At 43.7% G+C, this 27,591-nt stretch overlaps 3 protein-coding genes across 3 annotated transcripts in view; 1 reads left to right on the top strand and 2 right to left on the bottom strand.

Annotated features, from left to right (window-relative positions):
• Positions 1 to 27,591, bottom strand: part of LOC144669599 (alpha-N-acetylgalactosaminidase-like) — a 376,191-nt gene that overhangs the window by 48,306 nt on the left and 300,294 nt on the right. The gene's annotated exons all lie outside the window — the stretch shown is intronic.
• smdt1a (single-pass membrane protein with aspartate-rich tail 1a) lies at positions 1,064 to 15,688 on the top strand. Its single transcript, XM_078532132.1, has 3 exons — positions 1,064 to 1,257; positions 6,480 to 6,624; positions 14,811 to 15,688. The coding sequence occupies exons 1-2, from the start codon at positions 1,096 to 1,098 to the stop codon at positions 6,615 to 6,617; spliced, it is 300 nt and encodes a 99-aa protein (XP_078388258.1). The 5' UTR covers positions 1,064 to 1,095; the 3' UTR covers positions 6,618 to 6,624; positions 14,811 to 15,688.
• On the bottom strand, positions 15,203 to 27,433 carry LOC144669600 (NADH dehydrogenase [ubiquinone] 1 alpha subcomplex subunit 6-like). The gene is made up of 3 exons (XM_078532131.1): positions 27,259 to 27,433; positions 20,909 to 21,024; positions 15,203 to 18,986 (listed from the first exon to the last, which is right to left on the bottom strand). The coding sequence occupies exons 1-3, from the start codon at positions 27,395 to 27,397 to the stop codon at positions 18,855 to 18,857; spliced, it is 387 nt and encodes a 128-aa protein (XP_078388257.1). The 5' UTR covers positions 27,398 to 27,433; the 3' UTR covers positions 15,203 to 18,854.

Genomic DNA, 27,591 nt, shown 5'->3' with positions numbered 1-27,591 from the left:
TTTTCTGTACTCTAATACCTTCACATCTTTCCTAATATGTGGCTCCCTAGTTGAGGTTGAACCATTGTTCTGTACAAGTTCAACATAACTTCCTTGCTTTTGTACTCTATGTCCTTATTAATAAAGCCTAAGATGCTCTATGCTTTATTAGCCACTTTCTCAACTTGTCCTGTCACCTTCAATGGCTTCTGCACATATACACCCAGGACCCTGTGCTCTTGTACTCTCTTTAGAATTGTACCCTTTATTTTATATTGTCCCTCCGTGTTCTTCCTACTTCACACTTATCCCATTTATCCCGACTCTGTTTCCTCTTAGTTGGCCAAACCTCTTCCCATGTTAATATATCACCCCCAACACCATAAGCCCTTATCTTTTCCAGTAACTTTTATGTGAAACCCATTGAATGCCTTTTGGAAATCCAAATACACTATATCTACTGATTCCCCTTTATCCGCCCAGCTTGTTACATCCTCAAAGAACTCTAATAAATTTGTCAAACATAATTTCCCTTTCAACTAAACCATGTCGACTCTGCCTGATTGTATTATGATTTTAGAAGGAGGTTGTGAGACCCTTGACTCCGGTTTCCAGCAACCTGTTGACAACCTGTTACCCTGGTCCCACAGATCATATAAAATGGTTACACTACAGGAGGCCATTCAGTCCCTCCTGTGCAATCTACCCTGTCATGGGAGCAGGAGACCATTCAGCCCCTCCTGTGCAATCTACCCTGTCATGGGAGCAGGAGACCATTCAGCCCCTCCTGTGCAATCTAACCCTGTCATGGGAGCAGGAGACCATTCAGCCCCTCGAGCTTGTTCTACCATTCAATCAAGCCATGTCTTAGCTCCATCCACCCACCTTATCTAACAAAAAAAATCAATCAATCAATATGAAAGGCGCTACCCAAGCCATTCAATACAGTTGGGTTTGAAGACTCTGCATGTTACTTGGTAAATTGCTATGGAAATGTTGATGATAGGACCATGGTAACGGGTTGCCATGGGAACCGGGCGGCCGGGGTCAAAGGTCGTGCGGCGTCTTTTAAATATTTGTGACGTCAACAGCCAGCGATCTTCCAACCTCATAAATATGGCGGCGGTCGGGTGGCGTCTGTTTGGGCTCGGAAGATCCCTGAGCACTGAGGTAACCCGGGGCCTTCTGAATCCCCGAACTAAAGCCGGGATTCAACTCAACTCTTTCAGAAACGTGGTGGTGACAAAATCGGGAACCATTTTACCCAGACCTGTCAAGGTGAGGGGAGCGGTGCGTCCGGATGACGGTTAGGGCGGGGCGGGGGAGGGGGTGGGAACCGGTTTGATTGATAGCGTTCCCAGGCCAATCAGCGTGCAGGAAGCCCTGATTGACGTCCGAGTTGGCCACTGACGCGTGGGGATTGCCGGTAGGCGTCATGCGTCAAGTGGGCTCAGTGGTTCGGAATGACAGAAGGAAATGTTGGTGCAAGGCAAATGGAGATGGGCAGGGAAGAAGCGAACAAACTATGGGTGCAGGGGGGTGGGGTGGTCGTAAGAAATGCGAAAAGGAGAAAACCAGCTCCTTTCGGAAAAATGGGGCTGTAACTTCTGATCTGTAATTATTGATCTCAATGTTGCTCGATAATCTGTCACCGTGGATGAGTAAAGAGGGTAATGGAAAGGGAAGATAAAAAGCAGACACAATGAAGGACATGATGACCAAAGGGTATACAAAGAGGTTAGGAAAGAAGTTGAAAAAACATTAGGAAGGAAAAGAACTATGAAATGATCAAAGAATGCTGAAATAAATGAAGTATTCGGGCACACAGAATGATTGATTATGGAAGGAGGCCATTCAACCCATTGTGTTTATGCCAGCCCTCTGCAAGAGCAACTCCATCTAGTCTCACTCCTCTGCCCTTTCCCCGTACTCCTTCGTCTTGTTTCTCATCAAATAATTATTCAATTCCCTTTTGAAGGCCATGATTGAATCTGCCTTTTACTGTCAGGCAGTGCATTCCAGATCCTAAGCATTTACTGTGTATAAATGAAGTTTTTCTTCATGGCCATTGGTTCTTTCCCCATTCGCTTTATATCAGTGACCTTTGAAAAGCAGGGAAGTTATGTTGGTTAGAGCAACATTTGGAGATTACTCTCCACTGTTCTGGTCTCAATTTTACAACCATCTTCTGCTGCATCAATGACCTTCCTTCCATCAGAAGGTCAGAAGTAGGGATGTTCGCTGATGATGGCACAATGTTCAGCACAATTTGCGACTCCTCAGATACTGAAGCAGTCCATGTCCAAATGCAGCAACACCTGGACAATATCCAGGCTTGGGCTGACAAGTGGCAAGTAACATTCGTGCCACACAAGTGCCAGGCAATGACCATCTCCAACAACAGACAATCTAATCTGCCCATTGTCGTTCAATGGCATTACCATCACTGAATACCCCACTATCAACATCCTGTGGGTTACTATTTGACCAGAAACTGAATTGGACTAGCCATATAAATACTATGGCTACAAGAGCAGGTCAGAGGCCAGGAATCATGTGACGAGTAACTCACCTCCTGACTCCCCAAAGCCTGTCCACCACTACAAGGCACAAGTCAGGAGAGTGATGGAATACTCCCCACTTGCCTGGATGAGTGCAGCTTTCAGAACACTCAAGAAACCTGAAACCATCCAGGACAAAGCAGCCTGCTTGATTGGCACCCCATTCACAAACATTCACTCTCTTCATTGCCGATGCACAGTAGTAGCAGTGTGTACCATCTACAAAATGCACTGCAGGAATTCACCAAGGCTCCTTAGACAGCACCTTCCAAACGCATGACCACTACCATTTAGAAGGACAAGGGCAGCACCACTGCCTGGAAGTTCCCCTCCAAGTCACTCGCCATCCTGACTTGGAAACCTATCGCCGTTCCTTCACTGTCGCTGGGACAAAATCCTGGAACCCCCTTTCTAACAGCACTGTAGGTGTACCCATCTGGTTCTGTAATGCACTTTAGGGAAGGAAATCTGCCATCCTTACCCCGGTCTATCCTACATGTGACTCCAGACCCACAGCAATGTGGTTGACTCTTAAATGCTCTCTGAATGAGGGCAATCAGGGATGGGCAATAAATGCTGGCCTACCCAGCGACGCCCACATTCACGAATGAATAAAAGAAAGGGCTGTAGAGGCACTGGAGAAAGAGCACTAAAAATTGGCAACGTTGATACCAGAACTGAGAGGTTATAACTATCAGGAAAGACAACAGGTTGAGACTGCTTTTTCTAGAGGAGAAGGCTGAGGGTTGACTTAATAAAAGTCTTTAAAAAATGAAGGAGTTCGATAGGATAAACATAGACCAGATGCTGTTCTGTTGAAGGGTCATGAGGACTCGAAACGTCAACTTTGCTCTTCTTCACCGATGTTGCCAGACCTGCTGAGTTTTTCCAGGTATTTTTGTTTTTGTTTTGGATTTCCAGCATCCGCAGTTTTTTGTTTTTATAGACCAAATGCTTCCAGTTGCAGGGGAGTCCGGAACTATGGGCCATAATTATGAGATAGTCACTAATAAATCCAATAGGAAATTCAGGAGAAACATCTTTACCTGAGAGAGATGAAAATGTGCATCTTGCTACCACAGGGAGTGGTTGTGGCAATTAGCATAGCTACATTTAAGAGGAGGCTAGATAAATACGTGAGGGAGAATGAAATAGAAGGATGTGTTGATGAGTTAGATGAAGAAAGTGGGAGAAGATTTATGTGGAGCATAAACACTGGCATAGACCAATGAGGCAAATGGCTTCTTTTTGCTGTAAATTCTCTTGTGTGGTAAACAGGATGGAAATTCTTTTTGATCCAGACACTGTTTATCAACATCAGGTTTTTTTTTTAAACAAATCCCCGTAATAGTTTTTCTCTCCGCTCATATCACCCTCTTTAGTTCACAGAATCTTTCATGATACCAGGAGGCCATTTAGTCCTTTCAGGCTGTGCTGCTTCTCTGAGAGAATGATCCAATTAGTCCTATTCCCCTTTTTCCCCATAGCTCTGCAAAACTTTCCCCGTAATGTGTTTATTCAAGTGTCTTTTGTAAGTTCCTATTGAATCTGTTTCCACCACCCTTTCAGGCAGAGCATTCCAGATCATTGCAACTCAAGAGTAAAAACATTTCTCCTCATCTGTCTGGTTTTTCTGCCAGTTACCTATATCTTAAATCTGTGTCAACTGGTCACTGACTCTCCTGCCAGTGGAAACAGTTTCTCCTTATTTACTCTTATCAAACCCTTGCATAATTTTTGGACACCTCCATCGAATCTTCCCTTTACGTTCTTCTAAGGTGAGCAATTGCAGTTTCCCCTGTCTCACTGCTTAACTGAAGTCCCTCATCCCTGGTACCATTTCCAGTAAATCTCCTCTGCACCCTCTCCAAAGCTCTGACATCCTTACTAAAAGGTGGTGCCCAGAATTGTACTGCAGTCAATACTACTGACCATAAGACGTAGGAGCAGAAGTAGGTCATTCAGCCCATCAAGTCTGCTCCGCCATTCAGTGAGATCATGGCTGATCTGATAATCCTCAACTCCACTTTCTTGCCTTTTCCCCATAACCCTTGATTCCCTTACTGATTAAAAATCTGGCTATCTCAGCCTTGAATATACTTAACGACCCAGCCTCTACAGCCCTCTGCGGTAAATAATTCCACAGATTGATTGCGCTCAGAGAAGAAATTCCTCCTCATCTGTTTTAAGTGGGCGACCCCTTACTCTGAGATTATGCCTTCTGGCCCTAGACTCTCCCAAAAGGGGAAACAACCTCTCAGCATCTACCCTGTCAAGCCCCCTAAGAATCTTATATGTTTCTATAAGGTCGCCTCTCATTCTTCTAAATTCCAATGAGTACAGGCCCAACCTACTCAACCTCTCCTCATAAGAAAATCCCTCCATACCCGGGATCAATCTAATGAACCATCTGTGGACTGCCTCCAATGCCAGTATATCTTTCCTTGGATAAGGGGACCAAAATTGTTCACCGTATTCTAGGCATGGCCTAACTAGTGCCTTGTATAGTCTTAGCAAGACTTCCCTATTTTTATACTCCATTCCCTTTCAAATAAAGGCCAACATTCCATTTGCCTCCCTGATTACCTGTTGGACTTGTATGCTAGCTTTTTGGAATTCATGCACAAGGACTCCCAAATCCCTCTGTTCTGCAGCCTTTTGCAGTCTTTCTCCATTTAAATAATATTCAGCTCCTCTATTCTTCCTGCCAAAATGCATAAACTCACATTTTCCCACATTATATTCCATCTGCCAAGTTTTTGCCCATTCATATCCCCCTGTAGTCACCTTGTGTCAGCCTCACCACTTGCCTTACCCCCTATTTTTGTGTTATCCGCAAACTTGGCAATACTACATTCGCTTCCCTCATTTAAGACAATGGATAGACGATTTTTTCTCTTCATCTTTCAGAATATTATCTACTCCATCTTCCTCATTTCTTTGTTTCTGTCTGTCTCTCTTTTTGTGTGGTTTTCACACACGTCTCTTTGTTATGTCTTTCTGTTTCATTCTTTTTCTCCCTCTTTCTGCTTTGCACAGAGGCAGGTACACCTTTAAATTAATCTGTATTATCTTGTGATCCAGTTAAACAGCTTATTCCTTTTTCTAGAGAGTCAGTAGGAAAAAGGTAAGCAATTAAATCATTTAGGCCTGTACTGTCTCAGGAATACCAATTTAGAAGCACTGGAGAGGAGGGAGCAAGAGAGGTTATATTGGTGATTTGGTGGCGCTGCAGAGTTAGAGGCAGGGGGAACAGCGGAGCCTGAGTCTCGACAGGGCTCAACAGGCCCAGGGGGTGGGGAGCAGTGCAGCCTGAGTCTCTGCGGGGTTTGGTAGGGATGGGGGCAGTTGCGGGGGGATGGGGGGAAGAGGGAGAGGGAGCTGTGAAGCCTAAGCCCGATGCAGGAGTCTTTTTATATCTGAAAGACTTGAAAATAGTGGTTGCAGAGGATGTAAATGAAGATGTGTCAAGTGATGTTAGTGATGTTGGCTGAGGGATGTCAAGAAACCAGGACCCAGAGAGAACTCCCTTGTTCCTCTGCAAAATAGGGCCAAGGGATCTTTACATCCACCAGAGGGAGCAGACAGGGCCTCTTTGTAATGTCTCATCTGAAAGATGGCACCTCTGACAGTACATCGCACCCATGGTACTACACTGGAGTGTCAGCCTAGATTCTGGGCTCATGTTTCTGGAGTTGGACTTGAACCCACAACCTTCTGTCTCGGAGGTTAAACTGCTAGCCACTGAGCCACAGCTGGCACCTCCTTGTTTCTGCTTGAAGGTGAGGTCAGGCTCCGCTGTTGAATAGGCAATTAACATTATCTTAGCGCGCCTGTGACATACCATCATAGTGGAACTGCACTGAGTTGACACCTGCAGAGTTGAGGTGGGGAAACCATACAAGGATATGTTTTAAACTTTTGTTTTCTCCTCCACAGACTTCCTTTGGTCTCATGAAAGTCTTTGTTGTTGTCATCCCATTTCTCTACATGGGTACTCAGATCAGCAAGAGCTTCGCCTCATTACTGGAGGAACATGACATCTTTGTCCCAGTCGATGACGATGATGATGATTAACTGATGGGTATAGAAATGTTTCCATAAATTTCCTATTGGTGACACCACAAACCGTTGGAGCTTTTTCATTAGACAGATGTGAGATGTACAACTCCACCTTTAACTGGGTGGTGGAAATCGGTGGCCTGATGTCAGACTGGCTCAGAGACAGCGGGTGTCTGTTTTTATAACTGGCTTTAGGATGCTTTTCTATGTTCATGGTAAAGGTCCACTCAGGGGCCAGTACTAAAGTTTGCTGATTGCAACTGATGACAAGAAACTGTAACTCGTGTCCTGAGTGCTGATCACAATCTGGCAGTCTTGACTGTAAACTGAACAACAGATAGGGGAAAGGAGGGGAGGGTTCAGCCAGTTGGAGGTCAGCATGATCTAAGACAATGCTTCCCAAACTTTTCCCCACTGTGACCCCATTTTGAGGCCTGAAAATTGCCGTGACACTTCACTGAAAACTGTGAGGGGGGTGGGATGGTGTTGGGTGCTTTGAGGCAGGGTGGGTAGGATGTGTTTACTGTTTAGGAATTTTTAAAAAAACTTACCTTTTCACTAGCTTTTTTGGAGCAGGTATAAGGCCTCAAAGATCAGTCAGTTAGGCCATGCCCACCATAAAATAAAGGGGCCTCACAGGTGTTAAAACTTGGTAGTTCCACAGCAGCCTTGGAGGTCGCGACCTCAGATCCTGTCTTGCCACCTGACTGGAAGGTTGTGACCCATAGTTTGCGAATCTCTGATCTAGGAACTGTACTCTAGCATTACACTGTGCCTTCAGGAAGGGATGGAGAGGATGTGTGGGATAGTTTCAGAATAGACTAGCAACTCAAATCTGGGCACCCACGCAGCTCTGTAGGTCATCAGCAGTAGCAGAATTGTATTCAACCATAATTTGTAACTTCATGGCCTGGCATACCTCTCGGTCTTCCATCACTATCAAGCCAGGAGACCAACCCTGGTTCAAGGAGGAGTGTAGAAAAGAGTGCTAGGAGCAGCATCAGATACATGAAAATGAGGAGCTAACCTGGTGAAGCTACATCACAGGACTACATGCATGCTAAACAGTAAGTGTTAGACAGAGCTAAGCAATCACACAGCCAATGGGTCAGGTCAAATTCCTGCTACTTCAGTCATGGGTGATGAAAAATTAAATAACTAACTGGTGGATGAGGCTCTGTGAGCACTCCCATCCTCAGTGATAGTGGAGCCCAATATGAGAGTGCAATAGACAAGGCTGAAGCATTTGCAATCCTCTTCAGCCAGAAGTGCTGAGTGTATGATCCATGTCACCATTCTAAGATCTCAGCATCAGAGGAGCTAGTCTTCAGCCAATTTGTCTCTACGATACCAAGACACAGCCGAGCACACTGGGTACAGCAAAGGCTATGCATCCCCAACAACATCCTGGCAGTAGTACCGAAGGCTTGTGCTCCAGAACTAGCCATATCTCTAGTCAAGCTATCCCAGTACAGCTACAATATTGGCATTTACCCAACAATATGGAAAATAGCCCAAGTATGTCCTGCCCACAAAAAGCAGGACAAATCCAATCTGGCCTGTTACCTCCCCATCAATGAACTCAAAATCATCAGCAAAATAATGGAAGTTGTCGATGACAGTGCTATCAAGCAGCACTTACACAGTAATAACATGCTCACTGATTCTCGGTTTGGGTTCTGCCAGCACCACTCGGTTCCAGAACTCATTACAGACTTGGTGCAAACATGGACAAAAGAGCTGAACTCGAGAGGTGAGTTGACAGTGACTACACTTCACATTGAGGCAGCATTTGACAGTGCAGCATCAAGGAGCCCCAGTAATATTGAAACCAATGGGAATCAGGTGAACTCTTCTGGAAAATGAGCTGGGGTCATATCTAGCACCAAGGAAAATGGTAACGGTTTTTGGGAGCCAAAAATCATTTTTAACCCCAGGTCAATTGTGCAGGAATTCCTCAACACAGAGTCCTGGGCCCAACAGTTTTCTGCTGCTGCTTCATATTGATATACCTTCCTTCCATCATAGCCAGAAGTAGAAATGTGTTTCCTGAGAATTGTGATATTCAGTTGCATTCACAGCTCCTTCGACACTGAAGCTGTCTGCCTACATGCCATCGTTGTCGTCATGCAGGACCTGGACAACATTCAGGATTGGGCTGATAAGTGGCAAGTGCCGTTCATGCCATAAGTGCCCGGCAATGACCATCTCCACCAAGAGAGAATCTAACCATTTACCCTTGACATTCAATGGCATTATCATGGCCAAATCCTCCACCTTCAACATCCTAAGGGTTACTATTGACCAGGAATTGAACAGGGGCAGCCATATAATTACTGTAGTTATAAAAGCAGGTCAGATGCTGGGAATTCTGTGGCAATTGACACACCTCTTGACTCCCCAAAGCTTTTCTGTCATTTACAGGCACAAGTCAAGAGTGTGATGGAATGTTCTCCACTTGTGTGCAGTGGAGTGCAGCTACAACAACACAACCTCAGTAGGACAAGGCTACTTCCTTGACTGACACCTCATCCACTGCCTTAAACATTCACTCCCTCCACCATCAGTGCACTGTGGCTGCAGTGTGTACCATCTACAGGGTGCCTTGGCAAGTTGCAGCAGTGCTTCTTTGACGGCTCCTTCCAAATCCACGACCTCTGCCAGTTAGAAGGACGAGAGCTGCAGATGTGTGGGAACACCACCACCTGCAAGCTCCTCTCCAAGCCCCACATGATCTTGACTTGGAAATATATCGCAGTTCCTTCATTGGCACTGAGAAAAATCCTGAAACTCCCTACTTTACCACATGGACTGCAATGGTTTAAGAGGACAGGTCACCACTACCTCAAGGATTTTAGGGAAGGGCAGTAAACATTGGCCTTCCAGTAATGCCCTTATCCCATGACTGAATTTTTAAAAAAAAGACATGGTTTTGGTCAGCCTTCAAGCACTTGTTCTCAGTGATATTGTTACTGTTACCACTTCTCCAATACTATCCTGTGCTCTATTCCCTGACCAAGAGGACAAGTCAGTGACCTCCTCCCAGGCCATTGCCAATGTTGCTTTAAAAAACATACAATGTTCCAGCACGATTTGCATGGTGTGTAGTGAAGGTGAATTTACCCTTAACTCTTGCCCCTACAGGACTAAAACCAATTAAGACAACAGGACACTTGGATAGCAATTCCAGAAAGTTAGGGGGGGGAACAATGGGCATAGTGATAATGTCACTGGACTAGTAACCCAGAGGCCCAGGCTAATGTTCTGCGGTTCCCAACACGGCAACTGGTGGAATTTAAATTTGATTAATAAAATCTGGAATTGAAAGCTGGTTTCAGTAATGGTGACCGTGAAACTATCATCGATTGTCGTAAAAACCCCTCTGGTTCACTAATCTTCCTTTAGGGAAGGAAACCTGCCAGCCTTACCTGGACTACATCCGACTTCAGATCCACAGTAATGTGGTTGACTCTTAACTATACTGTGAAATGCCCTATTGAGCCACTCAGTTCAAAGGCAATTATGGATGGGCAACAAATGCTGACTTTGCCACTGACACTCACATCCCATCAAAGCATTAAAAAAAATTGGTAAGTAAAATTATGGTTAACAAACTTTAGGCTCTTTCGGCCTTTTCCAGTCGAGGTTTGGTTGCAGTTGACAGTCTTCCTCTGGTCTTTGTTCAGACCTCATGGAGAAGTTTTTTGTTCTTCAACACTTGGTTTCGCCTCGGTGGGGGGGATCTTCTTTCTGCACATTGAAGCATTGCAGATCTTGACTTTTAACCCTTTCTGACCATCAGGCCGCCTTGTCTTTGGCTTGATGGTTGGCTCTGACCTTGTGATGTCAGTTGTTGGCCTATTTTAATTGGAGCTTGGGGCGATAGCTGTGAAAGCTTCTATTCATTCTCATTATCATTCCTATGTGTTGACGCAGGCAATAGGAAATTTGGATGACATTGAGTTACATAAACTGATACTTTGAACATTTACATTGTTAAAGCTACATGATGAAGACATGCGTAATTTAATACATATATAACTCAACCAAGGTTTTAGGATTAATTGTGACTGATTTCCTTTAATACATTGGTTAAAGGAATCATCATAATGTGTTAGTATCAGATTAAAAAAGTAAAGCTAATTCTAACTAGTCCCAAAACTACCTACTATGGTCTTCATTCTCAGAGCTCAGCGAGGACCACGGGCTCAGAGAGTAGGAGGCTGCGGACACAGATTACAACACTGGCACAATATAATTTTAAAAAAATTAGAGATGTTTAATTAACATACTTCAAAACTCTCTTTTTCATGTTAGCCTAGAGTTTGAAAAAGTGGCACGAGGCTAGAAGTCTGTAATATGATGAAGGGGTTCGATAGAGTCAATGTGGAGAAACTGGGTGTCCAGAATAAGGGGGCATACATGTGTGTTAAGGTTGTGGAATTTGCTGCTACATGGAGTAAGATAGCATTGCTGCATTTATGAGAATAGAATGATATGGAGAGCATGGAAACAGTAGTGGAGTGGGAAGAGATATTTGGAGTGGGAGGAGGCTTGTGTGGAATACAAAGAGTACCACAGATCAATTGGGCCAGATGGCCTGTGCTGAGCTCTAGATTCTCTGTAATTTTCCACGTATACAGCTGTAAACTGCTGCAGGATTCTGGCAGCAAAAATCAAACACCAAATTACTGACCCTACAGCCTAATCAAAAAACTAAATGATGCAAATCCCATCAAGTAACATTCCAAAGAATGATCACTCTCCTCCCTCCTGTTACATGATTTTCTCTTAAGCTAGCAACATTCCCTCCAATTAATCCTTCTCCATTTTATTTAGAGTTATTCAAAGGTTGATTATTTCTCAGTGAATGTTTCAGTCCATCATGGACAGTTTGGGTTCCATCATCTAACACAGAGCCTTAGCACTGGGACCAGTGCCTTCACCAAAGCTAACCCATCCCGTTACTTGCGTTGATTTTCATTGGTTGGGTGAGTGAAGTTATCTGAAGCAATCACAACATATTTTTCATAAAACCCCTTTCACCCTCAGGACCAACTCTACACTACTAGGGGAGTCAAGAAGCAAACAGTGACTCACTGTACTGTCCAGTGCAGAAACGAGTCCCAGAGCTTGGGGAAGTTGGACCTTTGTGATTATTGATCACCAGGTAGTCTTTACTTGTGTTAGTCTCCAAACCAAATTGCTGAGGAACCCAAACAGGGAGACTTTCTGTTTGTCAGATGGGGAATCCGCTATTTCTCCCCAAAGGTACACAGTCCATTTACTCAAATCCAGAGAGCTCAGATTGTTGGGGCTGATCCCCAGGTGAGCACTTGCTGAAGTTGAACCACCTAAGCCCACATGGCCTAGCTGGTACAGAGCTTGATAGCTTTCTGATCCTTGTCCAGCCCGAACCGTGCTTTCATTAGGAAGGCTTGTGGGGTCATCCAAAGGAAAAATCCCAGTCCTCAATGAGCCAGTGTCACTGAAAAGGCTAGAATTTATTACCCCACCTACAGCTGCTGACAACTATTTACTCAGTGGGTCATCCTCTCCCCTCTAAGTCAATACCGTATGGGCTCAAGCCCCACTCCAGGGATCCAAGCATAAAATGCAGGCTGACTGAGTACAGTGCAGTACTGAAGGAGTGCTGCACAGTCTGAGGTGCCAACTTTCGGATAAAATGTTCAACTGAGGCCTGTCTGTGCTCTCAGGTGGATGCAAAAGATCCCATGGTGCTATTTTGAAGAAGAGTAGGGGAGTTATCCCTCATGTCCTGGCTAATCTCTAAACCAACACCACTGAAAACAGATGATCTGGTCGTTATCACGTTGCTGTTTGTAAGAGCTTGCTGTGTGCAAATTGGTTGCCATATTTCCTACATTACAACAGGGACAACGACTCCTTCAGACACCATGTCCTAAGAGGGTGTTGATGACCATTGACTTGATTGCTAATTGGGTTATAGTGGTTTTGTCACTGCACTAGCAAACCAGAGAACCTGTATGAGTAATGCAGCGAAGAGCTCAAATCCAACCATGGAAGTTCAGAATTTGTATTTGGTTTTAAAAAGCTGGTATCAGTAAAGACTGCTATATAAATTCATTAATATTTCTATAATTGCCCATTTCGATCCCTTCCCCCCCCCCCCCCCCCACCCCCCCACTAGTGCTATATGTCGCTTGCTCGTCCTGCTTTCTACCCTTAATGTCACCATTATCACATTCCTTAGCTAATATCACCACCGTCAACACCCCTTTGTCCTTTTGTCTATGATATCTTTGGCAATCTCTCCTTTGCCTCCACCTGTCACTGGCCCTCTGTCCAGCTCTACCTGTCCCACCCCCCTCAAACAGCTTCTTTAGTTCTGATGAAGAGTCATACAGACTCGAAACATTTACTGTATTCCTCTCTGCAGATGCTGTCAGACCTGCTGAATTTTTCCAGCTGTTTTTGTTTCAGATTTCCAGCATCTGCAGTATTTTGCTTTTATATTAAACACATTAATATCCTGGTTCGTTAATATCCTTTAGGGAAGGAAACCTATTGTCCTTACCCAGTCTGGGCTATGAAACCTACAGCATAGAAGCAGGTCATTTGGCATTTATGATGCGCGTAAGTCTCCTCCCACCCCCTTTTCATCTAACCTGCATAACCTCCTATTCCGCTCTCCTTACATAGGTCCATGATTATGCTTGGCAAAGTACTGCAGTAGTTTGCAAATGCCTTCTGCAATATGGCTGACCAGGAAACTCTCCTACTCTTAATGCCTGCTATCAGGCATATTGGAAGGATTTACAGACTGATAATCAGCCAGTTTGGCCATATTATGAATGCACTTTCTGTGGCAATCATATCCTGAAGTGGGACTCAGAGCTTCTAGTCCAGAGGTAGAGACACTACCACTGTGCTACAAGACCTCCTACACAACAGTGACTACATTTCAAAAATAATTTAATTGGGTGAAAACACATTAGGACATCCTGAGACCATTAGTATAGCTTAAAAGAAAAAGCCAAGGTCTCGAAGTTTTTCATTTGCACTCACCAGGACAGACACAAGAATGCAAAATTTCAAAGGGAGCAACAATTTATGCTGCATGAGAATAGGTTACTGACTGGTTGGCAAGACAACTGATTGGTCGAGGTGTTGCCATGGAGAATGCACCAGGGAACTATTATGCCCAGTGCTTCTTTCTTGTTGCGTTGTGAAGGTGGTGGCTCTTCTAGTGGTTTTTGGTGCAAGAGTGTTTTGCTGAGCCACCTCAGACAGCAGACGATATTAGTATGGAGTGATGTCATATTAAAAGTAGCAACAGAGAATAACATTAAAAAAGCAAACATATTTCCTACAGGGCTACAGTTGAAAAGCTGGAAAATTATATTATATCTTTTATAGAACTTTGGTTAGACCACACATGGAGTACTGTGCACAGTTCTAGTCTCCATATTATTAAAATGAATATAGAGACACTGGAGAAAGGGCAAAAAAGATTCACAAAAGATGATGCCAGAGGTTATAACTATCAAGAAAGGTTGAACAGGCTGCTTTCTCTCAAAGACTGAGAGATGACCCGATACGATAGTAATAGGGTAGAAGTGAAGAAAATGTTTCAACTTGGGGAATCCAAACTAGAGATGATAAATAAATCTAATGGAAAGTTCAGGAGAAAGTTCTTAAAACCAAATAGAATGTGGAACAAAGAGTAGTTGAGGTGAATAGCATAGATGTGTGAGGAGAGCGGAATAGGAGGTTATGCAGGTTAGATGAAAAGGGGTGGGAGGAGACTTGTGGATCTTAAATGCCAAATGACCTGCTTCTATGCTGTAGGTTTTGTACCCCAGACCGGGTAAGGACAGCAGGTTTCCTTCCCTAAAGAATATTAGCGAACCAGGATATTAATGGATTTATATAGCAGTCTTTACTGATACCAGCTTTTTAAAACCAAATACAAATTTTGAACTTCCATGGTTGGATTTGAACTCTTTGCTGCATTACTCATACAGGTTCTCTGGTTTGCTAGTGCAGTGACAAAACTACTATACCCCAATTAGCAATCAAAAGTGTTCTGTGGCTCTGGCTGTTCAGGATTAATGTCTGCCACGGATGGTTGTAGTCCCATTTCCATGAATAAATTGGGAAGAGGTTAAAAGCTTTATAAACAGAACGAAAGAGTGAAACACTCTCTTCATTTTTATCTTTCAGGTTTCTGCTGTGTTTGTGAGCTGCTGTCATTGGATTGAAAACCATAGGAACTACTAACTGTACATATTCTAGTATCTGAAGCCCCCTCCTGCTCTCTCTGGCTATGAAAAGACATGAACACTGAAGGGGAAATGTGATCAATCCATGACCATGTTATGCATGCGTTGTACATAGTGTGTTGGAGGGAAAAGAGACAGTGTCCATTCTGATGGTTTGTATGGGCTGCATCCAATCGAGAACATTTTTTCAACTTGGTTCCCTTTAGGACTAGAACGGTGATTCTTTTTTCTGCCTGTTCTGGAAAAACCTTTCCTCTGTTTTCCCAGAGAGACATTGATTCAAACGAGGGGCCTCGAATACTTGTGGTTGTCTGTTTATTTGTCCAAAATCTGATTATCTCTCTCCCCCTCCTCACACTACCCACTTGAGAGAGAGTAAATCATCAGGCTGGAATGTGACCTGTGTAAATGGCTTATCACAGAGCCCTACTTTACCATTGCCTCAAGGTTGTGGTAGAGTTGCAGTGGAATATTGGTGTCTGTGCTTTTCTCAGCCAGTATAGTCCCTGGCTTTTATAGCAGGTGTGTTGGTGCAGGAGCAATTTACCCGCGATGCATTTCCAGTGGTGGGGTGTGGAATGGATACTGTCTTGACTCCAGTGATTGTTCACGTTTTGTATCTTAATGTGTGCTTGCTTTCAGTTTCTTTTCTAGGCTCTATGTTTTGTTTAATTGGTGCAGGGTTAAATGCTTTTGTTAAGTGATCTCTTTGGTCAAAAGATACGCTTAGCATGTTTGAATGGGGCTGTGTTGTCCAAGGAGCTAGAACCATTTATGGCAGTGTCTGTCATGCACAGCAATAAATCCAGCCAAAGCCAACTCCATCCCTCACGTCTTTCTGCTACATTACTGCAACAGCTGTGATATTGGCTCTTCTGGTGCAATTTGGACAATATAGAATTGCAGATTTATACATAGGATATACAGTACAGAAATAGGCTATTTGGCCCAACCAGTCCATGCTGGCATTTATCCTCCACTTGAGCCTCCTCTCCTCCCAACCTTCCACATCTAAATCTATCAGCATAACCCTCTATTCCCTGCTACCATATCACTTATGCAGCCTCCCCTTAAATCCAGGCTTCCCAGAAGATGCAGTGTGGGGTCGCAAGCTCTGAGGCAGCGATGGCTGACGTGGAGCTGTGACTGAGTGTTGGCTGCAAGGCACTTTTTAAATCCTTGTTTTTTTTTCATGGTGGTCATGGCCTAACTGACTGATCTTTGAGGCCTGATTCCTGTTCCATAAAAGCCAGTGAAAAGGTAGGTTTCCAAAAAGTGCCTGAAGATATAAACACTAATCCCACTCTTGCCTCACAGCTCTCCCCACTCCCTCCCCACCCCCAGAGTCTTCTCCACAGATACCCGTTTGTTCATCTTTTTCTGATAGGTGTAACCTCAGTTCTGGTATCATCCTTGTAAATCTTTTATGAACCCTCTCCAGTGCCACATAACCAGAACTTGTGTACAAGTGAGACCTAGTCAAGGTTCAATACAAGTTGAGCATAACTTTTCAATTCTATCCCTCTTAGAAATAAACTCTAATGCTTAGTTTTGGCCTTTTTGACTTGCCTTTTAATGATTTGAATATTTGTACTCTTAAAGTCCCCGTGCTCCTTTTTCCAATTTAGATTATTTCCCACCTAATATGTGACTTATTTTTCTTATTAAAATGTAATACTTCACACTTCTCTATGTTGAAATTAATTTGCCAATGGTCCAAATTTTTCACCTCTCTGCCCATTACTTGGATTTTTAAAAATTCATTCATGGGATGTGGGCGTTGCTGGCAAGGCCAGCTTTTATTGCCCATCCCAAACTGCCCTTGAGAAGGTGGTGGTGTTCTTGAACTGCTGCAGTTCTGATGTAGGAACAGATAGAAAGTTATTCAGGAGTACTCTCTTTAAGGGGCCGGTGGCGGGTGCAGGGTGCAGATCCTAGGATTCACTCTCCAGTCAGTGGGGCAGGGGATCTTTGTTCAGAGGGTCTCTCAAGGCCAATTCGAGCACTTGGACCCGTTACCTCGAACAGGTTTCCCTTTCTCATACTATTTAGTTTTAAAACCCAGTTGCCATGTCCTCTGTCCCTAGTCTCCCCTTTACTCCTGGCATACAGTTCTGCAGGAATTAATTGGATTATAATATCTCTTCCCCAAGGGGTCATTGTCCATATGATGGGCTGAAGACTATTGAATGTTGACAGGATGTTTAACCATTTGCTTCACAGGTGGGGCTGTCCTCGTCTAACATCCACACCAAGGCAAAGGAAGTCGGGGAGTCCCTGTCGTATTTCCCCCTCCTAATCCTCAGGTGGTGACGTCATTGCTAGCTCTCCCCCTCTCCCCCAACCCAGTCTAGCTGGTGCATTTATACACTGATGCACAGGGGGAGTAATCTCCCTATTATTGATGATGCCACCATGTTTTAAATTTTGTTCCAACTGTTTTGTCATTTGCACCATTGGAATCACTCTTGCTAGAAGTAATGTTTGTTAAAAGATTATCTTTCCATTCTCATTACACTCTTGTCACATTTTCCCTGCTTTATAGGAACTATCCTGGGATTACCATGATATTGACTAAATGTCAACCTCGTCTAGACCCACTTTTAAGTGTCTTGGCACTAAATCATGCGCACTGTATACGAATGTCAATACTAAAGGTTGGGTGTTTATCAACTGACTTTAGGGGCCATACAGCAACCTGTATCAATAAGTATCAGAGCACAGTGGTGGCCAGTACAATCTCATCATCTTATGTGGTCGTAGATTTACATTCTGTACTGATAGCTTCAGGTAATGCAGTTCACAACAAGTGCCTGATTCTTCACAGCTCCCACAAGTGAATCTTCACCAGGTACATGTACCATTGCAGCCAGATCAAAGGGAACCAGAGTAAGACCTCACTAATATGGGTTAAATCATATGTACTGTGCTTAATGTTTTTATATTTCAAATGATGCTGCTGCACATGCAAATAAACTATTATAGTTCTAAAGTCTCATGACCCAAAGTCCAAAAGATTTATTGTTAACATTTAAAAAGTGCCTATCATAACCCCAGGATGTCCTAAAGCTCTTTACCACCAATGAAGTATTTTTTGAAGTGTAGTCACTGTTGTGATGTAGGAAACACAGTAGAAAGCTGTGCATAGCAAGCTCCCACAAATACCAATGAGAAAGTGACCAGGTAATGTTTTAGGTATTGGTTATACAGCACAGAAACAGGCCCATCGTATCTGTTAAGGCCATCAAGCACCTATCCTAATCCCATTTTCCAGCACTTGGTCCGTAGCCCTGTATGCTATGGCGTTTCAAGTGCTCATCTAAATACTTCTTAAATGTTGAGGGATAAATATTGGCTGGGATATTGGTGAGAATGTGCCTGCTCTTCCCAATAGGGCCTCAGTTTAATCTCTCATCAGCAAGATGGCACCTCTGACAGTACAGCACCCCCTCAGTACTGCACTGGAAGTATTAGCCTAGATAATGGGCTCAAATGAGCCCACTCTCTGGAGTGGGACTTGAACCCACAACCTTGTGGCTTAAAAGTCAAGAACCGCAGACGATGCAATATAATTCCTACCCCTCCCTCTGCAATCAAGAAATCATTACTCCCCCTCCCATAGTGATGTCCTACAACACTACCTAGATAGAGAAAATGACGTCTTTTCATGGTATAATTCAGAATAATCAAACTTCACAGTTTAGTACTTAGTGTTTGCCTTTTTTCTTTCATTTGTTTTACCATCAACTCCCTTTATTTATCCATGTTTTGTTATTGGCTTGTTTGTTCCTGATTTTGGCTGAATATATTTCTCATTCACCTTTTTAAGTATTTCCCACTGCTGTTCTTTTTGTCAATATTTTTGCACAGTGAAATACAGAAGCAACCACCATTAACTACAGACCATTAAATCCACTATACTTAACATTACAAGATTTATTTATTTTTTAATATTTATTTTACAATAGCCATATTCTCTCATTATTTACACCTCGTGTCCCCCATAGAACCTGGAGAGGAAATCTGTGGGTCGGGGTATTTCTGTTTCATGGAAGTAACGCATGATGTGTGTCCGCTGCTTCCACACTTTAATAGTTTCTTCAAGATCCATTTTACCCTGAAAAAGGAAACCAGCAACATGAGAAATCAGAGAACTGGGAAGTTTACAAAACAGAGGCATTCATTCCAAAAAGCAACCCAAAACTCAACCCACTATCTGTATAGCCCTGCATCAATTCCAAACTAATCTCTGTCCCCTAGTCCTGTATCAATTCAAAACTTTTTTTGCAAAAATATATTTTATTCAGAAATAAACATCTAAAAGACCATTACAAAGTACATTTCAAATTGTCTTAACAGGAAGTGCAATAAATAAACAATCAGCCTTTTCCACAGAGCATGTTGTACTGTGAGGTGCCTCAAAACAATTGTATTAACCATATACATTGAAGAACAAGCTTCTATCCAGAGGCGTGCTACAGCATTACCAACCCCTTGGTGTAATATGGCTGAAAGGCCTTACACACTGGTCTTTCCCCATTGCCTTTGCGGTGGCTGCGCCAAGCTTAGTGCATCCCTCAGCACATAGTTCTAGATCTTGGAATGTGCCAGTCTGCAACACTCAGTCGTGGGCAACTCTTTGCACTGGAAGACTAACAAGTTTCAGGCAGACCAAAGAGCATCTTTCACCAGGGTTGAAGATCCTCCAGCTGCAGTTGATGTTTGTTTCAATGTGTCCCCCCTAGGAACAGCCCGTAGGACACAGAGTCCTGCAGCATGGAGCTGCTCGGGATGAACCTCGACAAAAATCACTTCATCTCTCTCCAGACCTGCTTTGCAAAGGCATATCCTAGAAGGTGGTACGTGTTCGTCTCTCCCCACTGCAGCTGATTTGAGGGCAGCGTGTGGTGGAGCAGAGAATTAGGACATGCATGAAGGATCTGATGGGGAGTGCCCCTCTCACCACCAGCCAAGCTAGGTCTTGGTGCTTGTTTGAAAGTGCCGTAAGCACTCTTGGCTACGCTCATTTCTCTTATCTACTCTGGCTCATGACCCATTACTGGATCCAGCAGTGATTCCTGTCTTGTTGGGCTTCTTACATACTGGTTAAGAAAAGAGTACTGCACACACCATCAAAACTCCATTTCCTTTTTCTCCTTCACCATTTTTTCTTGCCAATTTATTTAAGGGTAGTTGAAATTTTCCATTATTATTCTGTGCCTTTTACTCATTTCACAGATTTACCTATCTATTTCTTCCTCCACGTCCCTTCTAGCCCTTATTAGAAGGATGGATTAATTCTGTTTATACCATGTTAGTTATGCTCCTTCTTCCTAATGCCATTGTTATTTCTACTTAATAATGCTACCATTTCATCCTTCCTCATCCTTTCTAAAAACGTTAGATATTGTGGCATTTAGCAGCCCATCCTGCTGTCCCTGTCAGTTATTCCTACCACAGATGGCTCCTCTTTACAAATTATTGCCTACAATCCCTCATTATTTTTACGGATGCTGTGTACATTGATGTATAGGCAATTCAATTTATTTTTATTAATTGTGTCTCATTTTACTTTTAACAATGATTTTAGATTTAAGTTCTATACTTTAACCCTGGCCATTTGTTACCTGAATCATTTCTTTGACCTGATCTTGGATCACAACTCCCATTTCTTTTATCTTCAGGCTACAGTTAGTTTCAACAGGTCCTTCCCCCCACCCGTCGTCCTAGTTTAGAGCCCTTTCCTCAGCCCAATTTATCTTTTCTGTTAGGAATCCAGTCCTGCTCCAATACTGGTGTCAGTACCCACACACAGACCTGCTTATCACTACACAAATTAGCACATGGCTTGGATAGTAATCCAGAGATTCCCAACCATTGGGTCTTGCTTTTTTAGCTAGCTCCTGATACTCCCTTAGCAGGGACTATGATCATAACATTTATATTGTATAAACTCCCATTTCCCAAAGCCGACATAGTTCCAATCACACAACAGAGTCAGTTTTACGGCGGAATTCTGGTAATCCCAGATTCTCAGACCTTAATCACCAGCAAGTCGATAATCCGGGGGTCAGTTACGTGGGCATTTTTCATGAACATTTCCCGTACTTTATCCCGTCCCTGTTTCACTGTGATATCCAGGTAGAATTTATGTACTGTGAGAGAGAATGGAATGATAGTTACAGTCAATCAAACACTGGTTAAGTACTGCAGGGTTCCATCCTACACATCACCGATTACATCGAGTTACATTAAATGTACAGCACAGAAACAGGAAACTCGGCCTCACCGGGCCAAACTGATGTTTACCCTCCACATGAGCCTCCTTCCGCCCCCTCATCTAACCCTATCGGCATGTTGTTCTATTCCTTTCGCCCTTATGTGCTTATCTAGCTTCCTCTTAGATTCCAATCAACTCAATATCTAGCCTACTTTTGACTAGTCTGTAATTTTTCTTTAATACTTGCCATCTGCAGAATCCTACACCGCAGCAGTTCCAGGTTTGTTCGCAGTCAGTAGATATCTGACATACAAAGAAAAACATCAAGAAAGTTCAAGGATCTCCAAGCCAATCTAAAAAGAAATCCACATAGTGTGTGTGTGTCTGCACACACTCCCCCCATAGAGACACAACCAAACTCCACAGAACTTCAGGCACAGACTGGCTCATGAGGACAAAGTACACAGTGTTTCTCTACATTATAGCTCTTCAAAAATACTTCATGGGCTTGGAGTTGTTTTGGGACATCCTAAAATTATGAAAGGCACTATCAAAATCCAAGTTATGTCAGAGTTGCGTTAGCACTCTGGCCTCTGAGTCAGAAGGTCAAGTGTTCAAACCTCACTCCAGAAACTTCAGCAGGCTGACTCTCCAAGGTAGTGGGTACTGAGAGAGTGCTACACTGTCGCAGGTGCTATCTTTTGAATGAGACATTAAACCAAGGCCACTCTACCTTCACAGGTATAAGGAAAAGATCCCATTGCACTATTTTGAAAGGGAGGGGAATCCTCCCCGTTGTCCTGGCCAATATTTATCTCTAAACCAACAGAAAACAACAGGTTTACTAATCAACATCGTATTCCTGTTTGTGGGCCCTTGTGTGCAAATCATGGCTGCTGCATTTTCTACATTAAGTACACAAGAACTACGGAATAGTAATTTTTAATTCATTCATGGAATGTGAGTGTTGCTGGTAAGGTCAGTATTTATTGTGCATCCCTAATTGCCCTCGAGAAGTTTAGTGAGCTGACTTCTTGAACTACTGCAGTCTATGAGGCATGGGTACATCATTGAAGGGGCAGTAGCATGGTAATGTTACTGGACTAGTAATTCAGGGGCCTGGACAAATGCTCCAGAGACATCAGCTCAAATCGCACCATGACAGCTGGAGGAATTTAAATTCAATTAATTACTAAATCTGGAATAAAAATCTAGCATCAGTCATCATGATCATGAAACTATTGGATTGTCATAAAAACCCATCTGGTTCACTAATATTCTTCAGGAGAGGAAATCTGCTGTCCTTACCTGGTCTTGCCTACATGTAACTCCAGCTCCACGATAAGGTGTTGACTCTTAACTACCCACTGAAATGGCCTAGCAAACCATTCAGTTACATCAAACCATTGTGGAAAGTTTTTTAAGAATAAAACCAGACTGACCACCCAGCATTGACATGGGTATAGTATAAAGGACTAATGTTAAATATGTAAATATATATTCTACATCAGTGATGTATGATCACGTGACAGAGCGTGGAGTGAGATAGTTCTAATCAGAGCCTAGTGCCGAGTCTGTATTGTACATAGTTAGCCCAATGTTCAGCAAAAGGTAAAGTTTGCCAACAGTCTAGCCTCCAGCCTAATCTTTAAATCCAGATCCACGACTACCACATTTAAGACCCACAACGATGATACCAGATGGTGACAGCGGTGAAACACGACGAAAGAATCAACAAATGAAGAGCCTAGTGACTGGAAGTAGCAGCAAAAGAAATGACAGCAGGACAAGGACAGCGCGGGAAAATCTTCAAATAAACTCGAGATAGCAGCAGTAAAAAGGAAGACATTGGTAAAGTTAAGATTTTTTCTTGAGTGCTTCGATCACGTAGAACGCCTGGATCAAGCAGAGAAGCAGCAGAACTGGCGTCGCAGGTTTACCAGTACAGAACAGAATCAGGACTAACAGAGGAGACTAGCAAGGAGCAGGTCAGTATCTTACTCAATGCCATAGGCAGTAGTGAAGGCAAGGTAGTGGTCATAAACGAAGACATCATAAAGAAATTATCAGAGCCTTTGATACTTAATTCAGTCTTTGAAAAAACACCATTATAGAGAGAGCAAAATTCAATAGGCATAACCAAAGACTGGGAGAGAGCATAGATTCCTTCATCAATGAGTTACATCTATTAGCTGAAAATTGTGAATATGGAGCCCTGAAAGACAAATTAATTCTGGATTGTATTGTTGTGGGAGTCCTAGAAGAGGCACTATCAGGAAGATTTGACCCTATTGAAGGCTGTGCAGAAAACAAGGTAGGTTGAAGAGAGAAAGCAAAACAAAGCCTTTATTTGAGGCAAAAAAATAAATTTTGTGGTAAATAATGGCTGATACAGTCCAGTTTATACCACATAGAAATTGCAGTGCACCTAATCCCAAACAGAGAAAAAGCAAAGATAAGCATCATCATTCAGTGTTCTCAATGTGGGAAAAGGCTGCATCGGAATGAAGGAATTGAGGATAGCTATTCCTGTAAGAAGAGAAGTCATTTTAAATCAGTTTGCTACAGCAAACAGCCAAAATCAAGGATCATTCAAGAAGTTGAAGAAAAGGAACCAGAATGGGAGAAATTACAGGATCAAATGCGAACAATTGGAGTGCAGATATTATAGTGAACAGACATAAAATAAACGTCAATTCAGACACTGGAGCAGATGTTTCAATTCTTTCAGACATAGAACAGTGATTAAAACCAGGTTTACTCCAGCCATCGACCATAAGACCCCACGATCCAGGAGGCATTCAGCTGAAAGCTAAGGGACAGTTGACTACAAAACTCCAGCACAAAGGAAGAGAAATCACAGAAACTCTGTGCGTGATCCACAATCAAGAATGTTCACAGTTAAGTTGAAAAACTTGCACAGATCTACAACTCATCCTTAAAGGGGATGAATTGGAAAACCTTGAGGAAACCAGGCAGAAGATTTCCCTAAACAGGTGAAGGGACCAGACAAACATGTACAAGGCAAAAACAGCAGCCACACAGCGGCTAAACGAAATACAGCAAGTACAGAAAACAGATGAAGAACGTGCTAAGAGAATACGGCAAAAATGAATGCCAGGATATGTTCCAAACAATCTCATCCTGAAACAATACTTGGAGCAACGCAGAAATCTCAGTATTGTGACGACTTATTAATCTACGATGAGAGGTCGGCCATACCAAGAGAGCTCAGACTTAACATCCTTCAAAAGAATACACTAGGGACAACCGAGGCATTACAAAGTGTCATGTTTGGGCGTGAAATTCAGTTTAGTGGCCAGGAATCTCAAAATCACTAGAGGACATGATTTTGAGCTGCATCACCTGTGTAATCCATCACCTGGAGCAAAAAGAGCCACTGAGGGTGTCCTCATTTCCACCCAGACCTTGGGAACGTCTCGGAATGGAACTACTCGCGCTTAAGGGGAAGGCATTCCTCGTAGTTATTGACTATTATTCCAGATGGATTGAGGTTAAACGTCTTCATGGAACTGCCTCAGAAGCAGTCATTAATTCACTAAAAGAATTTTTTGCCACACAAGGCATTCCAGATCTAGTTTGCGAATGAAGGATTCAAGAAATTTACAGAAGACAATGATGATTTGTCCACACTAGTTCACCCAGGTATCCACAAGCAAATGTTAAGGCTGAGAGCAGAATAAGAACAGACAAAGCTTTGTTGATAAAGAATGATGATACCAACTTAGCATTATTGGCCTGCTGTTCCACACCACTTCGGAATGACTTGACTCCATCAAGACTTCTGATGAGAAAAAGACCATCAATGGAATGGACTAACTATCCATACGATCAGGAAGACAATCTGAAAAGAGAACCAACAGTCTCTGAAGATTCACGTGCCACTGTACTGAGTTTCAGAGAGAACATAGCGAACCTGAATCTTATACGTCCTCTGAGAGATGAGAACAAGGTCAAGGAGAAACCACCATAACGCTTATCTCTGTGAACCAGAGATTAAGGCAGAGACTTTGTGGGGAGATGTAGTATAAAGGGTTAATGTTAAATATGTAAATATATAGTTTACATCATCAGTGATGTAAGATCACATAACCACAGAGCATGGAGATAGTACTATGTAGAACCTCGTGCTGAGTCTGTATTTTTCATAGCCTAGTGTTCAATAAAAAGTTTACCAACAGTCTAGCCTCCAGCTTAATCTGAAAATCCAGGTCCACAACTACCACATCTACGAACCACAACGATGATAACAGAGTAGGCACCAGAAATGACAAATGCACAACCTGTCCAGTCAACCCTGCAAAGTCTCCTTACTAACATCTAGGAGCTTGTGCCAAAACTGGGACAGCCTGATATAGTCACACTCACAGAATCATACCTTACAGCCAATGTTCCAGACTCCACAATCACCATCCCTGGGTACATCTTGTTCCACTGGCAGGACATACCCACCAGAGGTGGCAGCACACTGATATACAGTCAGGAGGGAGTTGCCCTGGGTCTCTGGACCCATGAAGTCTCACGGCATCAAGTCAAACACAGGCAAGGAAACCTCCTGCTGATTACCACTTACGGGCCTCCCTCAGCTGATGAATCGATACTCCTCCATGTTGAATATCATTTGGTAGAAACACTGAGGATAACAAGGGCACAGGATTTTCAGTCTGGGTGAGCGACTTCACAGATTGACTGAGCTACCTGAATCCTGAAGGACATACCTGCCAGATTGGGCCTGTGGCAGGTGAGGTGGTAAGGGAACCAACAAGGGGGAAAAAAAATGACTTGATCTCACCCTCACCAGTATGTTGCACATACACCTGTCCATGACAGTATTGCTAGGAGTGGCCACCGCACAGTCCTTGTGGAGACAAAATTCCCATCTTCCAACTGAGGTTCCATTCTTATCTAATCATAGCCAGAGAATCACTTGCAATGGTTTCACTTCCTGCACCCGCACTGTTAACTCTAGTGTCCCCCAAGGATCTAACCTTGACACCCCCCCTCCTATTTCTCATCTACAAGCTGCCCTTTAGTGACATAATTCTTTAGTTTTCACACGTACAGTGATGAGACCCAGCTATACTGGCTCCATGCCAATTATAATCACTCCACCATTCGAGGTCTCTGGAACTCCCTCCCTACACCTACCCACCTCACTTTCCTCCTTTAAGACACTTTTTAAAAGCTACCACTTTGACCAAGCTTTTGGTCATCCGCACCTAATATCTCTTCATGTGGCTCAGTGTCAATTTTGTTTTATGAGGCTCCTGTGAAGCACCTTGGGGCATTTCATTATTCATTTACGACAAAATAATCATCATACATGATGGAGAACCAGGCTAAATATAGAAACAACCGGGAGATCTATAAAACAAGGGGCAACGGAAGTATGAGAATAGATTATTGACTGACATGAAGGGGAATCAAAATTCATTTACAAACACAAATGGTATAAGAGGGTGGGGCTGATTTGGGTACCAAAAGGAAGACTGTGGAGGCAGAATTTTTTTATGTATATTCATTCATGGGATGTGGGTGCCATTGGCAAGGCCAGCATTTATTGTCCACCCCTGGTTGCCCTTGAGAAGGTGGTGGGTGAGCTGCCTTCTTGAACCGCTGCAGTCCCTGTGGTGTAGGTACATCCACAGTGCTGTTAGGGAGGGAGTTCCAGGGTTTTGACCCAGTGACAGTGAAGGAAGGGGGGGTATATTTCCAAGTCAGGATGGTGAGTGACTTGGAGGGGGGTGTTCCCATATGTCTGCTGCCCTTGTCCTTCTAGATGGTAGAGGTCACGGGTTTAAAAGGTGCTGTCGAAGACCACCCGTGATTTTAGGGACATGGGATAACGACGGGTTTATGGAGTTAGATCGCGGATCAGCCGCCATTTGATTGGTGCCGGAATAGGTTTGAGGGGCTGAATGGCCTCTTGTCTCTGCACCAAGGACATTTCATTCACTAAAGGGAGGCGCAGGGCGCTACAAAAATGCAAGTCGGTCAGCACCCGGCCCCCGGGAGGGTCTCCAGCCCGGGTTACCCCCCAGCTCAGGATCCCGGAGGCCGAGACCCCCACCGTCCCCCAAGAGGCAGCTCAGGGCCGGCTGGACAGCCCCTAGTGACCGGCCGCCTTCCCCGGCTCCCGGCTCCTTACTGGTGTTGGGCACCTCCCGGTACCAGGCCCGGTAAAGCTCCCGCACCCGACGCTTGGCTTCGCTCTGGTTCCGGGACAGAAAAGGCTTCACCGCCTTGACCGAACCCACCACACGGGCGCTCCCAGCCGCCGCCGCCATCTTCAACCGAGCCGCCAGGGCCAGGAAATCTCCGTCCGCTGATTGGCCCAAATCCGACGGCAGCGACCGGAAAATTTTGCCACTCCTTTTCACCTATTGGTGAACGAGAATATCAATCACTGTGTGGACGGACATCCCGCCTCTCCTTTGTGCTCATTGCTGCAAATGAATGTCAATCAACTGTTATCCCGCCC

The sequence above is a fragment of the Cetorhinus maximus genome, chromosome 29 (assembly GCF_964194155.1).
Source record: "Cetorhinus maximus chromosome 29, sCetMax3.hap1.1, whole genome shotgun sequence".
Lineage (NCBI taxonomy): Eukaryota > Metazoa > Chordata > Chondrichthyes > Lamniformes > Cetorhinidae > Cetorhinus > Cetorhinus maximus.
The sequence above is the reverse complement of the archived record's forward strand: the minus strand, read 5'-3'. Positions and strand labels throughout refer to the sequence as shown.